Source organism: Balaenoptera borealis (assembly GCF_965194805.1).
Source record: "Balaenoptera borealis genome assembly, chromosome: 7".
In the NCBI taxonomy this organism is placed as follows: Eukaryota; Metazoa; Chordata; class Mammalia; order Artiodactyla; family Balaenopteridae; genus Balaenoptera; species Balaenoptera borealis.
The window spans coordinates 116174153-116192018 of NC_138864.1; the positions used below are offsets into that span (position 1 = coordinate 116174153).

At 38.5% G+C, this 17866-nt stretch overlaps 1 protein-coding gene across 3 annotated transcripts in view; it reads right to left on the reverse strand.

The window, feature by feature from the left end:
* Nucleotides 1-3839: 3839 nt before the first annotated feature.
* KDM7A (lysine demethylase 7A) overlaps nt 3840-17866 on the reverse strand; it is a 79467-nt gene continuing 65440 nt past the window's right edge. For 2 of the 3 annotated variants that reach the window (XM_082400289.1, XM_082400288.1), the window contains 9 exons: nt 14502-14711; nt 12837-12961; nt 12468-12622; nt 11103-11200; nt 10463-10611; nt 10088-10296; nt 8682-8767; nt 6076-6349; nt 3840-5417 (listed from right to left, as the gene is read on the reverse strand). In XM_082400289.1, the coding sequence (XP_082256415.1) occupies nt 5323-5417; nt 6076-6349; nt 8682-8767; nt 10088-10296; nt 10463-10611; nt 11103-11200; nt 12468-12622; nt 12837-12961; nt 14502-14711 (1401 nt within the window). In that variant the 3' untranslated portion in view covers nt 3840-5322. Of the gene's footprint in view, nt 5418-6075; nt 6350-8670; nt 8768-10087; nt 10297-10462; nt 10612-11102; nt 11201-12467; nt 12623-12836; nt 12962-14501; nt 14712-17866 lie in introns of those variants that run through there. The other variant, XM_082400290.1, reaches the window with a different exon arrangement.

Here is a 17866-nt window from a genome sequence, read left to right on the forward strand (position 1 = left end):
AAAATAGTATATATTCCAGCACTTATGATCATTGTTTTGGTGAAAAATCTTGGGGGAAAATAGCTGACATTTTGAATAGGAAATGGCCAAAATAAAACTGGGTGGAGACAAGGTTTATCTTTGATTAAGTTCCATTTAGGGGTGCTTTCTGAAATAAAGAAAAGTGAATTCAGGATGTGACAGGTCTTGCATAGGTAAACTACTTGGAGGTCAGGGGCTACGTGGTAGCCAGGGTTTATTAGTGAAATAGTGCAGAGCAGATAAACTTGTTGGAAGAATCACTGAATAAAGTTTCAAAAAGGCTTTAACAAAGAAAATTTCATGTTGCGCTTGTTAAGACAAAGCTTCAGGACACTAGGAAGGACGGGAAGGGTGAGAGGGAGACTCTAAGGGGCAGGATGCAGGTTAATGAGCATTATTTTCCCATACCCATTAAAGGGGAAAAAAAACCCCACCATAGCAGAATAAAACCACAGTCACAATAAGCAAATTGCTTTGAAAACAGGCATTTGCTTCTTAACGTCCTTAACTTAAAAAATTTTTTATGTAAGAGATAGCAAATATTTGACTTACGGCATGACGTTCACTGAAAAAAAAATCAAAAATAAGGGAAGGGCTTTTAGTAAGGCTCCATTATTAAAATTACATTACGTTCAACAGCAATGTAGCGAGTATGTGACTTCTTCCCCTTTCTTTCCACCTGGCTTCTAGAAAGTCTATCAACATCACCCGCCACAGGACAAGCAGAGGGCTCACAGTGTCACAGAACAGGGGCTGCTGTAGGAAGCAAAGTACCAGAGGTTTGGGATCCACTGTGACCCCAGGCGAGTCACTGCCCTCGCTGGGTTTCATTTGTCTCTCTTCTTAAGCTAAAGATCTGATGTTCAACCTTCTCAAAACTGCTTTAGATGAAGGTCTAGGGCATCTGAAAATGACTGGTGATCTTTAACTTCTCTTTTTGGAGGAAGCAATTAGCTTAATAATTAACGAGAAAAATGAACTTTTGAAAAAACTTCAAATTTATATAAAGCCCTCGTCTCTTAATATGAAATCATAAGATGCTTATATACTGCAATAGCTACTTCTGGCAGTAGTATACCGGGCCGTACAATTATTCATCAGCTCTCTGGGGAGCTGACTCATCACTATAAAGAGCATTTCTTGAAAAAAGCAGAATCTTTTCTTCTGAAGCTGTCCAGTCGAGTCTCCCTTCCTACACTACAGTGGTTTGTTTCTCTCTCTACCCAACGAGCCATTGTTGGCCAACTCGGAGCTGTCTTTGCTGATCCCCATCTATCTACCACCTTATTTTCCCGCCCTAGTACCATGGATAGTTGTTAAATCATTTTAATTCCATGACTTATTTTACCTTATGCTAGTGCCCTGAAGTGTATGCAGAATCTATGAAGCAGTACTCTTTGAGAAGAACCTAAAATTATCTTTTAATTACTTTAAATCATCTTAATGATTACTTGAGGATAAACGTTCTCACTCTTATCCATAAAGCATCTCATTCCTTTTTCTTTCACTTCATGCACTGATTCGGACTTTAATTCAGCATCTTGTTAGAGATTCTTCAGATTTTTTAGGTAGCAAGCTCTGGGCATATATTTGATATGAAGCAAATTTTATGAGTTAACAGCAGTTTTCATTTTAAAATGCATATAAATGTGCATTTGTTGTCAGTTGTAACTTAAATAATGATAAATCCTCTGCAAATATGAAGTGTTAATAGATTAAGGAATGCTTTTCTGTGTTTTTCTTAACTGCGTTTTGATCCAAATTTACAAATGAGAAAACTAAGACTCAGAATAAGTGACTTCTTCAAGGTCACACAGCTGAAACATAAAGGGCAGAACCTGGACAAACACGGAGGTCTTCTGCTCCCTTTCATGCTATAACATGCCCCTATGATTACGAACATTAAATTATTAACTTTCGAAATGTTTTTTAAATTTTGAAAATATAAAAATTTTTTTTACTTCTACCTCTACAGTTGTATAGTGTATCTCTGTTAAAACTAATAGAGTTTTGTTTTATTTTGTTTTATGAATGGGCCCTCTTGCTTAAGTTTACTTAGAAGTGAAAATAATACTGCTTATTTCCAAGAGCAAACAATACAGCTTCAACTTTATATGCCCCCCACAGTACTAAGTAGTGCTGGGCACACAGTAGATGTCTGATAAATACCTGCTGATCTCATATGAATAAATACAGTAGAGTTCATTAAAAAGGCAATAATTAGGACTATTAGAAAATAGAGCAAAAAAAACCAATAAAGCAGTATTCAGTGCTAAGTAGTGATAAAAATGGGCTTGTTTTCTGAGTTTATAAGATGGTTTCGGTCAGAATTTTCAATTCTGTATGCTTTAAAAATTAACTGATACTTATGAAGTTCAAAGTAATTCTAGGTATTGAACTATTATAAACTGCCAGCTTTGTATAGTTTACACCATTAATCAATACTGGAGAGCATAATATTATGTGACATTATGAATTACAGTACAGTGGATCCCAGGTTAACCGAAGTCACTTATTTGAATCAATACAGGAAAATGATTACCTACTACTACACTTAAAATTGCATATGTTAAATCATAAGTGTTTGACATAATTTGTATTTGCTTATAACTAGCTAAATGCCACCATTGCTGTCTTCCTAGGTTGCAGGGTTTGTACAACACCTAATAAATGAGACTGAGGGAAAGACGAAAGACTGTCTATTGCAGTCGACTCCAGATGCTGAGTTACTTCAAAGTTCTGTCATTTCCACAAGATAAAGGGATGTATCACAGCCAGTGATTTTACAAGAGGTTTGACAAGGAAGTCACTGGATCAGTGGCTGGATTTTTACCAATACACAAAAAAATTACATGTATTCTGTTTTAGTGGTTATTTCATGTTACTGAAAGTTTTTTGAACTTAGCCAGTTAATGGGCTAACACTGCCAAAAATGAATCCACAGTTCCTTCACTTAAAAGTTCAACATACTGGCTACTTAAAATTAGTATTTACCAGCCTAAGTACACAGGGCAGATACTGGCTATAATTTTAATTCATAAAAATAAATTATTTATTTTCATTTTTATAGCTAAGAAAAAAAAAGGTAATTAAAAATACTTAGAGCTGTGAAAAATGTAAAGGCAACAAAAGAACCCAAATCATAATGTAGCTGGAAAAAGAAATTATAATTCTCATTGCTTAAACTAACACCAAAACGTGTATTTTAACACTAAAATGGTGTCTACAGAAAACCAAAACATCACAGTAATATATTGTGCGGGGAAGGCGGGAGAAACAGGCAGACCCACATTTTTGACATCTTGAGCTCTGATGACCAACAAATGACTGACTGTACCTATCTCTACCTAGTTTTGGCACAGCGTACAGAGTTTAAGTAGGCCTATTATAGACATTTAGTACTCCCATAAAAATTCTTCTTCCTGACACCCAGATAAGACCCAGAAAGTGGTCCAGTCACTTGGACCAAAAAGGCTAATCTGTAAGATATTTCATATATATTCCACGAAACATTGGAACGGAGGCAGAGTAAGAAATATTTCTCTTTGAAAATACACATTTGAATGTGACCATGAAAGATAACGGTATAGACTTTTTTTTTCTTAGCTCTTCAAGTGATACTTAATACAGAAAGGAAAGTCCTGCTACCTTGCTGAGTGAAAAAAAAAAAAAAAAAAGACAAACCCATAATATGGCCATATTTCTTCTCCATAAAAATAAATTTTATGCAATTTGCCTATATTTTCTTTGTAGGAACTTGTAAAATGCTCTATTGTCAGAACTGGGAATATCTCCACCGCCCCACCCCACCCCCAGAAATCATTTGTTTTTATGTCATGGGGGGCGGAAAAGGAAAATATAAGCTATTGCAAGCAACTGAAAACTGGCACTTAGTAAAAATTGTGCACTAAGGAGAGAAATGATTCCTTAAAGCTCAACCAGATACTTAACCTCACTATGCACTGGTTAAGTTAGGACAGATGGAAGAAACTGCAAAAAGCACCCATTTTACTCCAAATCCATATCTTAAATAATTCTTTAGAAGGTTAAGAAATAAAAAACTAAACACACACACACACACACCCAAGTCATCTACTCCAACATGCTTGCTTCTATACAACTTAATATAGTATAGTCTTATTATATTACGGCTTATTATGCAGATTTGAATATTCTAAGTCAAACCATATTTCATATTTTCCAACAAATTAGGTATACAGAATAAAAGCGTCATAAAATATAACCTCTGTGGCAGGTGTTGGTCCTGCCCTCCAACACCAGTAGTATGAAGAAGGCCCTCTGTAGTTACAAATGTATTTGAAAAACTACAAACATGACAATTTAACCAAACTTATAATACTTTTCCCACAAGTAGGAAAAAGATATTAAAGCTGTACTCTTTGGGACCCAGATATCATCAGCAAAAAATGAAAATGCAAGAAGCCTATTTTTCTATTTAGAAGAAAATTGCAATGTCAAATGAAATGAGACATGTGGGGTCTTCTACGTAGTTCTTACACATTGGCTATGAAAGTGTTTCCCTGCAAAGAGAAGAGTCTTGTGTCGTTACGAAATGATGAGGAGTGCAGAGGGAAGGTGGGATATAGGTAATCGACCTGGATAACAGTATGCACCTTGGATGTTAGCAAAAGCGAAGCTAATAGCTTATAAAAAACACATGAATTATATAAAATAAAATGATTTTCATATACATCTTAATTTAAAATAATTAATGCATCAAATCCCTGTTTAAGACTTTAACCTGAATAGCAAATTTAAGAGTCCAGACTAGTTACTGTTACCGTGGCTCTTCCCCACACGTAACACACACACTATCAAAAATAATTTAAAAACCTTCACATTCTTAAATCTAAATTAGTGAGATATTTCTCCAGAAATCTTCCAAATAAATAGCTTTAAAAAAGAAAGAATTTAAAAGCTGTTAACTTTAAAAAAAAAATCTGTTAAATAAATTATTGATAATTCATTACCCTACCACTGAAAATAAATCAAAACACTACCAACAACAAAATGAAATTCAAGCCCTGACAAGAGACCCTTTCCAGTTCAAGGTCTCTTTTTAAGGTTCTACCCTCCTTCTTCCTCTCCCCACCAGGTCCAAAATGGTTATTGCTGAGTGGGTGTGGCACAGTGAAAATGCAGCATCAGGTTCATTTTGTTCTTCAGGCAGTGTTCCCTACGGTACATGCAAACTGCTTCAGCGGGGGCGCGCGGAAGCTCCAGGCTCCCGTACCCCGAGACCGGTCTCCGAAAGGAAAAGCGACCACAACCGCAGCTCCATCACACAAAGAAACGTGCGTGGCCATTTCTGTTCAATTTAAGGATCTTCCCAAGACGTTGTTTGGCTGTTGCCATTCCTTTTTTTGGACGTTTACCTATAATATACAGAACACCAACAACAGCATAAATAACAATGAAAATCACAGGTGACAGCACCTGGAAGACTTAAACGAGGGCGACATGGTAGGCAAAGGCTTTTCGGTGTTCTGAATGGGCAGGGTCACACTTCTGGAATTCCACTGCGTAAAACTCCTCTGCCTCATCACGTGAGAGGTAAGGGCCAACCTCCTTCGTAAGACTTAGGAGACCCTCCCACGCTCTGATCCCTGCCTTTCTCTTCAGCACAAGCTCTTACCCGATCCTGCCTCAAACTGTGCTTCAGCAACGAAAGTGATGGCAGTTTCATACATAACCCCGTGCTGTTTCTCCCCTTTGTCCTGTGGGTCACACTGTCTCCTCTGCCTTCGGTGCTGTCTACCCTGTCCCTTCCTCCACCTCAGCATGGCTAACCCATTATCAGCCTCTCCAGGATCTACCTCCCCCTCCAGAAAGCCCCTCCTGCTCCTCAGGGTTGACCGAGGTATCCTTCTTCTCTGTCCCCATAGTAACCTGTGCACGCTGCTGTTGCTGCGCTGTCTGTGATGCAGCAGGCTGTGAGCAACGTGAGGGTACAGACGATGTCTATCTAAACTGCTGCTGTCGCCAACATACAGAGTCACAAATGTACTTAACATACACACATGTAGCAGTTACCTTTTGTTGCCTGGTTGCTGATAGGTGGTGGATTTGATGCAGGTCTCTTGGTGGGGTGAAGGGGCACTGAAAAGGAAGTTTCACCAACGGGCCTTTCTGGGCTTATACTGCCATTACTTATCTGGCACGCCCCTGACATCAAGCTTGAACTCTGCATATACTTTCCATTCTGAGGGCTTGAGCCACTGTTGTCCACAGAATTCCTACTTTGTACCTTCTGACTGATTTCTGATGAAACTTCCTTTCTGATGCATTTCTGGCCTCTACTTAGATCCTAAAAAAGAAGGAAGGAAATAAGGTTGAATTTTTAGGGTTCCTTTAAGATAAGTAAGGTATTTAACCTCTCTATGCATTAACAATTGAAGAGAGAGAAGAAATAGATTACTGAACTTGGGTTTTCTTAACATGTAGTAGCCACAGAAAACCACCCCCTCCTGATGGTCATCTCATTCCAAAACCTAGAAGTGCTGAAGGATTCAAGTCTTGAAGATGCCTCATAATTTAAGTCGAGAAGAAAACATAGACAGATAGATAGACAGACGGATAGATAGATAGATAGATGGATGACTGGTGGGTCTTGAAATCAAAACAGAGAGGGTCCTGACCAGAATTAAAAAGAGAAGGAAAGATAAACTCGAAAAGAGCATGCTGCAGATGTGGTGTCTCATGAAACTAGTTTTAAGTGTGTGTATTAAAGTGAATTTCTGATTCTGTAACGGTCAAGTAAGTTTTAAAATCAGCATTCAACACAGACTTGCTTTAAAATAGTCTCACAAATACTGTTGAGCATGAAGAAACAGCTGTTCAATTTGACATGCCTTTCTAATACCTCGCTAGATTACAGGCAATAGAAATTCAATCTTCTCTAAGGTGATCTTGCTAATCATCTGTCCCCTACTTCTTTATTTTCAGACAATTATAAAAACAACCATTACATTTAAATAATAGCTTACTTTTAATACTAAATCCTATAATGCTAATGAGTTATAAATTTTATAACCAGTGAGGCACTATAAATACACTGAATAAGTGAATTCTTTTTTTTTTTTTTTTAAAGTAAATGGGTGGCTTTATTTATTTATTTATTTATTTATTTATTCATTTATTTATTTATTTATGGGTGGCTGTGTTGGGTCTTCGTTTCTGTGCGAGGGCTTTCTCTAGTTGCGGCAAGCGGGGGCCACTCTTCATCACGGTGCGCGGGCCTCTCACTATCGCAGCCTCTCTTGTTGCGGAGCACAGGCTCCAGACGCACAGGCTCAGTAATTGTGGCTCACGGGCCCAGCTGCTCTGCGGCATGTGGGATCTTCCCAGACCAGGGCTTGAACCCGTGTCCCCTGCATTAGCAGGCAGATTCTCAACCACTGCACCACCAGGGAAGCCCGAATAAGTGAATTCTTAATAGTTCAGGGATTTCTTAGCTGACCTTTGACCCTGGAGCATATCCTTCCATTAAAAGAACTTGTACTTGCCTTGAAAAAATAACTTGGTTCTTTTTCTTATTATAACTGTAATTGATAAGTATTTAGAAAATATAGATAAGCCAAGCGAAGAACATAAAAACTACCCATATTTCTGCTACTCAGAGAATGCTTGGGGTTGGGGAGGCTTTAGGACTCCACTCTGCCACATGAGAATTTTGATTCTTTCTTCGGCTGTCATTTTCCAAGGTCTGCAGCAAAAGGTCATACTGCTTTCCTTGTATGGTGCTACTGATAAAGTTTTGGTTTTTTTAAAAGGTATTTTGGGTTTGTTTTGTTTGGTATAAGCATTCATACACCAGGATCCTAAGACATCAAGTGCCTTCTCTTAGAGCAGGGGCTCTTAATCTGGAGTCAACAAATGGTCTGGGGTGAGGGTGGGCACAAACCATGAGAAAATGTAAGCACAAGTCATATTTATGATGGACATTTTTCTGCAAAGAGAATCCGTAACTGTCATCAAATTCTCAAAGAAATTTAGTATCTAAAAATATCCGACAGGGACTTCCCTGGTGGTCCAGTGGTAAAGAACCCGCCTTACAATTCAGGGGACGTGGGTTCAATCCCTGGTCAGGGCACTAAGATCCCACAGGCCGCGGGGCAACTAAGCCTGCGTGCCACAACTGCAGAGCCCACGCGCCCTGGAGCCTGCACGCCACAACTAGAGAGAGAAAACCCCCACGCCACAAATAGAGAGAAGCTGCGCGCCTCAACAAAGATGCCGTGCGCCGCAACTAAGACCCGATGCAGCCAAAAATAAATGAAATAACGTTAAAAAAAAAAATCTGACAAACAACGTCAGAGACTAAAAGGATCCTCGTGGTACTTTTTATTTCCTTTCATCTTTCATTCTAGCCAGACATAACCTAAAGGTGTTGGCAGCCAGGAGCTTTTAACTGTTTTCTTAAATAAACTGTTCTTTTCCAGATCACATTCTATCCATAAGCCTTTCATCAGCCATTATATCAGAATCCCTAAAAATGGATAGCTGTTCAAATGTGCGTTTAATGGCAATTTTTAAGCTTTCCAGGTCTAGTGGTTGATTACTGGTTGCAGCTTTAAAAAAGAAAGCAAAAACAGAGCGCCAATGACAATCTATTTTAACGTTTCAAACCTTGAATATACCTGACGATTAAATCTGGAAGTTGTATCAAATTGTTTAATCCAGGAAGAACTCCTCAAGTCTTGATCTTCAGTCTTGACATGATACCCTAAAGAGAAGTTTTAATTAAATGATCTTCGCACAAACTGGATCATAAAGAACAAAGTTAGCCTGCTACTTAAAATTGAAAGTAAATCTATATTGACATTTTATTTTAAAATGAATATACTAACTCTTTATTCATATACTTTCACCACACTCCTTTCCCTCTCAAAAACAACAGTCACCAGCTCTCAATCTAACATGTTAATTCTTTCAATTCTCCCAATGACTGTCTTTCTATGGCAGGATTTTGTGCCAGATGCTGGAGGACCTAGATCAAATTCTATGGCCATCTGCTGTAGATGTAAAACCAAGTGCAATATACTTTCTCTAAAAGTAATATATTTTCCCATATAGAATAAAGGCATATGTTTGCCTGAATTTGGCAGCATTTCCATACAAGCTTTCTTTTCAAGGGACAAAGAGATTACAGGCAGACAGAATGGTATAGTGGAAAGACAGACAAACCTAGATTTGAATTTAAGTTCTTCCATTACCAATGCATCTTAAGGCAAGTTACTTAACCTCTTTAAACCTCAGTTTCCTCTTATACAATAAGCAAAGATTTTGAGATCAAACGGTCTAGTCCTGGGTTCAAATTCCAACCTCTGAACAGCTATGTAAGAATGGGCAAGTGAAGTCCACTAAGTCTTTTTTCCTTTACCTGTTAAAGCTACATTACATACACCCAAAATGTTGTTTCAAGAATTAAGTGAAATCAATGTCAAGCTCCTGGTACTTAGTTAACACAGCTGGGTGGGAATGAACACAATGTCTACAACAGACTTCAGTTTTAATGTGGTACCATCTTCTCCCCAATCCTCCTCAGATTTTTAGGGAAATAAAATTTTTCACTAAAGGCAGACAGAAGAAAACACTGTGTGGCATCACTGATAATGCCACCGAGTCATCTCTCTTTCCTAATACTTCCTTTTCAAGTAAGAGAGAATATCCTCAAGCAGAAACAGTTCAAAACTTGCTTCCACAAAAGGAAAAAGAGTTGATTGTTCAAACTTAGCACATCAATTAAGACACCAAAACATTCCCTCCACTCTGACCGACTTATAAAAGAGAAACAATACTGTCTTGTGACAGCCAGTGAACACAACTCTTAATCCATTAATTTACATTTTGAGTTCTTATATTGCATCTTACATTTGTCAACATTATGTATTCTTTTGCCAATATGCTTAACACCATTTCCAACTAAAGATGTGCAATAAACAGTTCTTAATTCATAATCTCTAACCTCAACTAGGAATGACCAGGGCTATTAAGGTGGGGGTTATATGTTATTTTTCAGAGACTTATAGTTTATGTTTCTTACCACTTTCCACTGGCTTATCACAGCGATACAACTGCCTAACCTCATGGTTACTGCTGTGGCAGCTGCTGGGATCCTGGAGAGAGTGTCTTTCACCACCGCAGTCTGTGCTTTGTATCTGCCTTTGTAAACACGTGGAATAGTGCAACCCTGCCATAGACAGCATGCCCTGAATAGCTTCTTCCTCTGTGCTCGTCGAGGTAGGACACTCCCTAAAGGGCGGATCAGCAAAAAAGACAAGAACCTTTTTAATTCTAATAAAATTTTTGGTAAAATTTAAAACAAAACAAAACAAAACCCCAAACGAAACAAAGCAACAAACGTTTTCCTATCATTTATATCACGATATAATAAGACTACCATCATCAGCATGCCTACCTTTTAACTGGAATTTCGCTTCTAGATGGCTTCTGGCTCTTTTGAAGGAAGCTCCTCATCACATTAGATTCTTCCTTAAAGTTTGATGTAATTTCTTGTTTCTTTTCATCACCTGAACTTTCAGACTCTTCAGTGGTAAAATTATTTTTCTGAGATAATTAAATGGAGGCAAATCTATATAAGAAATCTGAACAGGTCTGTACAAACTAACCAGAAACACTTTATCCGTTTAGGGAAAGTGAGAATCTTAATTATCTTGTAATTATTTCTGTATTTCATATGAAAAAGTGAAAATCTCTAATAACTACAGTAACATAATTCCTTAGTAAAAAAAGAAACAAACACATAGTACAGGTTTTCTTTAAGGCAAAATGAAATATAACCTATGAGAAATACAAGAAACATGAGAACAGTATCTCCCTCCACCCTTTCCAAAATCAGACAAAAGCTATGTCGATCAGATGTAAATAGTCACATGATGGGACGTGTGTGTATAATTACCACCGCAGAGAAGGCCCTGTGCCACAAAGGTCAGAGACACAGGCTTTGGGAAAGCTGTCATTCACTTTCCTCCTAGGTAAAGGAAAGTGGGTGTTCATCTTTTTGTCACATAACTTTAAGTTAAGGGTTCCAGGCGTACCAGTGCGGTGCAATCAGGTCCAGAGTCTTCTGAATCAGAAATATCAGAATATTCTGATGATCGATTCCTGAGTTCTGATTTCACACTTGTTAAAAACCCTGAGAAGGAAAATGATGAGAGAAAAATAGAGTCATTAGAATTTGAATAAAGTGCCATCCAAAACCTGTCCAGCTTTGTGAGATGGCTCAACCGCTCCTGCTCTGTCCTTTTCTCACTGCTTTCACTGTCTTCATTTCATTCTTCCCCCATGGACCATCTCCCTAATTGACCAAGATACAGATTAACGTGTATTCTTAAAACATCTGGGGTATTTGTTGAATATGGTGATATAATCCTTATATGGGTGGGTTGACTATTTTATATTTCTTTCCAGAAAAAAACCTCTAACACTAAAATTAGCTGCAAGATGCTTTGCACTTTCCGCTGTGCATTATTTCTCTCAACAGAAAACAAAACAAAAAAAACTCTCCTAAGCCTAAGACACATTCAAGTAGACAGTGAACCCAACAAGCTTGAACCAGGCTCCAGCCCTGCCTGTCTCTTGCCAGCAGCACTCCTCAACAACTGTAGGGTGAGTTCCATTGATGAGCTGCCTCTCCCCAGACTCGAGAACAAAGGCAGAGTCAGCAACTACAGCAATACCAAACTTACCCAGAATTAGCAGGACGGAGGTATTCAACATGGATTAAAAAATGTTCATCACCTGGAACATTTACTTATCAAGTACTAAAATATTTAACTCCTTTTTAAGATAGAAGGGTATATGGAGGCCCTGAAAAGTGTTGAGAAAATGAAGACTTCATTCAAAGAAGAAAGACCTCGAGGAGGAGGAGGAGTCACTATCCATCACACTGACGATGACCAATTAATAACCAAGTAGAGGCCTTCTTGTCAACAGGCAATCAAATAAAACAGTACATGGGTTACTAAGAGCTTCAGATCAGCCAGTTATATATGTCTCCTAATTCTGAAAACCATATGTATGTTAGCTAAGATTATCTCAAAAATAGGATTAAACTTGCAACTTTATTATTTTATTATTTGGAGTAGAGGCCCGTGAGATGCATGAGCTTCATGTGACTCTTGTAAAAACCGTCACTAGATGAGGGTGTCACTGGCCGGCGACATCCTCGTCACTAATACCACCTTCCCTGGGCGCCACCCCTCACTTGGTGGTCACATCTGGCATTTCCCTGATGGAGAGACGACTCAGAAATGCTCCAGACTTCTCAAAAGAGTATCAGGGACACAGAAATTGTAATCCTACTACTGATTTAAGCACTTTAAAATTAGCAAGTTACTTTACATATTATTAGCACATTGGTAACGAGCAGACCTTTAAAATGACCATTAAAACAAACATACTGTTAAGTGGTTTCTGAGACGCTTCATTCTCCACCCCTTCTATTCCTGAGCTCTCTTCCATCTTCACTTTTGCCTTTTTTGTCCTTCTCTTATCCTCTTCATTTTCACTGTCTGCTGTATAAAGACTCTGATCTGCAAAGGGTTGTCTCTCATCCCTGTATACAGTGGGAAAAACAATCGAGTCAGAAAACAGTGCAACCATGTAGCCAAATGGTATTAAACCCCTCCTTAATTTACAGAGAAAATAGAGAACTAAGACACTTTCCCCATATTTCAGGCAGTTGTGTAATGGTCTGGACCAGGGATTAAATGAACAGAGGGAATCCACTGAAAACTAATCTGTTGGATACTTTGATCTACTTCACATACTTAATTATCCTTCCATTTGTCAGCAGTAATCGGAGATCATTATCTTTCGCTCTCCATTCAGGTACCGTGGAAGATGGCTGGAGATGTTTGTTGAATTTTCCATTCAGTTTAGAGCTCAAAATGTCCTTAAAGTATAAAAACAGAACTTACTTAACCTCCACCCTCAAATATGCCAGCTTGACAAGTAAAGAACTGTATACCACCCACCACCTCCCCCCCACCCAAGCCCTGCATGCTGAAGGGTGCTGGGCGGCCTCGAGGCTAGGGCATTTGTAGTGGTGTGGCAAGAAAACTAAATGGTTCCTAAAACCAAAGCATGAATCTGGTTCACCTTTCTGTAGGGCCAGTAACTATAAAACACATTCTATAACGCAGAATATAAAATCTCTATCAAGTGAATTCAGACATTTCACTCTTGGCAGAAAGCTGAAAAACTGAAAAGCTGGAGAAGTACTGCTTTCATGTATCTGAATTCTCTTTGCCTTGTTTCTCCCCGCAGAAGTGCTAGCTGCTGGGTCCTTTCCAGTCACCCTATCTTTGACCTAATCTCTAGTCTTCCCACCAGACACTCCCAGCAATTTACAGGTCATCACCCTGCTGTCACCAGGAACAAAGGCCACCGGGTGACATAAAGGCACAACAGTAGCTGGTTTTCAATACATAAAGAATATTTCCTTTTTATGGTAATATTTTTCTTTAATAATAAATAGAACCTTTTATAATAAGCTAAATCTTCTCCTAGATGGCTATGGGTTTAAGGCGGTTTAGAACAACAAAAGCTTAAAACGGTATAAATATAATTATATAAAATTTAAAATATTTAAGGAAGTTTTCATTTCTATATAGCTTCTTTAAATATGTTAATTAAGAGATACTGCTATCTTATTCATTTTAAATTATCTTCTACTCAAGATGTAAAATCATGGATGATATGGATCTCACCACATGTCATTAGCACGTTTTACAAAGGCCCTACATTGAGCTCATTGCTGCCCCACTGCTTCTCCCCTTTGTCCATTAGGCCATCACTTCTCAAACTGTAGTCATGGGTTTAACAGGCCCCCAGCCTAATAGTCATCCATGCTGCTGCTGCTGGGCCAGGAAAAGGCCTTCTGCACTTGCTCTTCCCTCTGCCTGCAATACTCTTCCTCAAGCCTGTGTATCCATCTGACTTCTTCTGCTACGTAAGTGGCATTCAAATGCACCCACCTGAGAGGCTCTCTGACCACCTTAGCTAAAGCAGCCAGCCACCCGAGCCCCTTTATTCTCTGGCTCTACTGCTCTCTTTCTTCATAACATTTGTTATCTGAAATTATATTACTTTAATATCTGTCTCTGACTTCGATCCTTCCAACTTGAGCTAGGATGGAAGCTACAGCAGGCAGGGACTTAGGTTATGCTCACTCTGGTATCTTCTCCAGAGCCTAGAAGAGCATGCGGCACTTGGTAAGCACTCAGTGAACGTGTCGGCAAACAGATGAGATCTGTTCGTCCCACTTCTACACTGAAGCACGTCCCTGTCACGAGCAGAAGCGCTGCTGACCCCTACGGCACTAAGCAAAGATCAGACAACAAGAACGGCCGGACTGTTCTCTTTCTACAGTCCTTCTGAAGGCCTTTCAGAAACGACCGAGTCTCTCGCGTGACCATGGAACGGAAGCTTGCCTCTTCCCAGGGACACATCTCCAGTCTTCTGAGCACCTCCCTCGTGTGCAGCTCCAGGATGTCTAGGTTAGAAGGAGTTCGGACACTATGATCTCGAAGTTTCCGCATCCTTCGTCGGGAATGGTGTGGGGAAGCTGCTTCATTTGAGGACCGTGAAGCTGGACACACAGTAGGAGTTCCCTGAGATTTAACTGGTTTGCCGTTTTCCTCCTTTAAGAATGAAATCCAGGGTATTTTTATGACAAGCCCACTAAATCAAGCCTGACTAAATCATCAGCCATAAAAATATTTTAGAAAACAAAAAACGTTCAGTTTAATCATATAAACAGAAAACACCAAATTATAAAACTTGAACAGCTTTGCTGAGATCTTTTCCCCTTCTCTCCCCCACGTAATATACTGTGAACATATTTCCTTGATTTTCAATATCATCTTAAAGGCTGTGTCGTATTCTACTGTAGAGATATGGCATAATTTATTGACCTAATATTTGATGGCAGTCATTTAGGCTGCTTCCAGTTCTTCCCTATGATGAAATTCTTTCACATACATAATTGCATAAATCAATAAATGCTTTTTAAACCAAAGTCACACATCTATGTAGCTTTAAAAATTAAAACTCTATAAGCGTATCATGAAAAGTGCAGTCTACTCGTCCCCATCTGATTCGCTTTCTCCAGAGGTAACAACTTGCAAGTTTTTAAACATTGTAGTAACATACACAGAATTTTGTACCACATAATATATGTGGTAACGTATATGTAATTTACCATTTTAAAGTGTAAAATGCCACAGTTCAGTGGCATTAAGTACATTTCACATTGTTGTCTAACCATCACCACTATCCATCTCCAGAACTTTTTAATCCTCTCAAACTCTTAAACAATAACTCCCCACTCCTCCTTAGCCCCAGCCCCAGGCAAACACCATTCTACTTTCTCTATGAATCTGACTACTCTAGGAACTACACGTGAATGGGATCATACAGTATTTCTCCCTTTGTGACTGGCTTATTTCACTTAACACAGTAACCTCAAGGTTCATCCATGTTGTAGCATGTGTCAGAATTTCCTTCTTTTTTAATGCTGAATAATAGTCCATTGTATGTATAGACCACATTTTGTTCATCCATTCATCTGCGATGGACATCTGGGTTGCGTCCACGTTTTCGATGCTGTGAATAATGCTGCTATGAACATGTGTGTGCACCCTGCTTTCAATTCTTTGGCGTATATACCCCGCACTTCCAACTCTTGTAGCTGTTTTTTTTTTGTTGTTGTTGTTGTTGTTTCAGTTATTTGCCTCCAAATGTCGAAAGAACATGTTTAAACTGTTATTTCTTGGTTTTTCAGCTTCAGACATTATTGAATCCCTACTATGCAAGATAAAGTCTTAATCTTTGCACACCTCTCCTAAAGGCACACACACTTTCTCTTCCTTCAGTATTCAGTATTTAAATTGGACTCAATGAAAATTATTTACAACCCAGTGCCACGTAACATACTATTATTACCTCTACTTTCTTTTACATCCTTTGACTTTCCCTTGAGTTTATAATTGCCTCATCTCCATCTGTTTTGTTTCCTATGTATTTATCACTAATTGATCCCCAAATTCCCACTAGAAGAATGCAAACATTCAAACACATTAAGTAATTTATCAATCTTTATATTTTTCTTTGGAGACAGACCTCCTAAACAGGAAGGCCTGATAAAGCACAAGATGCCGAGTTAAAGGTGAATTTCAGATCAACAACTGATATGGGGCCTTTCATTCTCCTGGTCCATCCTGGACTAGCTGCACTCTGGGCCTGCACGTGATACCAAAGGCCATTCCCGACCTGCTCCCATTCTACCACATAAAGCTGCAACCCCCGCTCCCCCCCATCTCTGGCTGTCACTCCCTACCCTTTTCCGCTCCTTTATTTTCTTCAGAGCACTCCTTTACTCCTGAGACATTAAAATATTTACGGCCAGCCTCTTCCTACTAAGCTCCACGGGGGCAGGGCCTTTGTTTTGTTCACTGCTCTATGCCCATTCCTGATGGGACACAGCACATAGTAGGTACTCAGTATTTGTTGGAAGAATGAATTCCAGGGCTGCTCCTTTTTCGGTTTACTCCCTCCCAGCACATCCTCAGGAGTTTCCTGAGAAAGGGAACATGGAGCTAAATTGTTTGAGACCTTGCCTCTCTGACATCTTTACCATCATATTTGACTTATAGCTTGCCTGAACGCAGACCTGTAGGCTGGCATCCCTCCTATCCCAGAAGGTTAAAGAGTTTGCTTTATTGCCTTCTAGTCTGTAATGTTATTGTTGAGAAATCTGATATTATTCTCATTCCCAGTTCTTTGTATATGACCCATACTTCCTTCTTTGATGCTTTTTAGGATATACTTCATTACATGTATTCTAAAATGTGACCAAGTGTGCCTTTGAATAGGTCTTTTTTCACTCACTGTACCAGGCATGCTGTAGAGTTCTCAATTTGGGAAGGTGTGTCCTTGAATTCTAAAACATTTTCTTTGATTATTCTTCTGATAATCTTGTTTTCTCTGTTATCTCTTTCTGGAACTCATATTATTTTGACAGTGATTGTGTAAAACGACCTAATTTTTCTGTCTTTTTTTTTTTTTTTAACTTTAGGAGAGATTTTTCCAACTTTATCTTCCAACCATTCTACTAAATTTTGTTTCTATTTTACTTCTAATTTCCAAGAGCTCCTTTTCTTTTTTCTTTGAATGTTCCTTTGTTAAAGCTTCCTGTTCTTTTTTCATGGCAGTACTATTTACTCTTTTCTCTCTTCAGGGAATCAGTTATGTTTGGGTTTTGCGCTGAAGACTTACTTGCTTATTGATTGTTTCCTCTGAATACTTTTTTTTCCCCTTTTTATCTTTTATTTTTGGTCTTTGTCTTAAAAACTTTTCTTGGCTTTCTATGCATTTTCAAAGGGAAGCATTAAAAAGCTAACTTGTTTCAAGAAATGGTGCTAAGAAAACTAGATAAAAATACGGGAAAAAATAATGCCTTAATTTACCTTATGCTATGTATAAAATTTCAAGATTGGCCATTTACCTAAATGTAAAAGCTTCTAGAAAAAAAAGAAAGTATCTTCAAGACCTTGGGTGGGCAAAGATTTCTTAGGACACACAAAAAGGTACTATTTATAGAAGAAAAAGATTTTATAAATTGGACTTCTTCAAAATTAAAAATTTCTGCTCATAAAAAGACACCATTTTTCATATGAACTATATCTCAAGGGGAAAAAAGTTAAAAAAAAAAAACAAAAAACACCATGAAGACAATGAAAAGATAAGCCATAGGCTGTGGGTAAATATTTACTATTATATATATGTATATATCTCA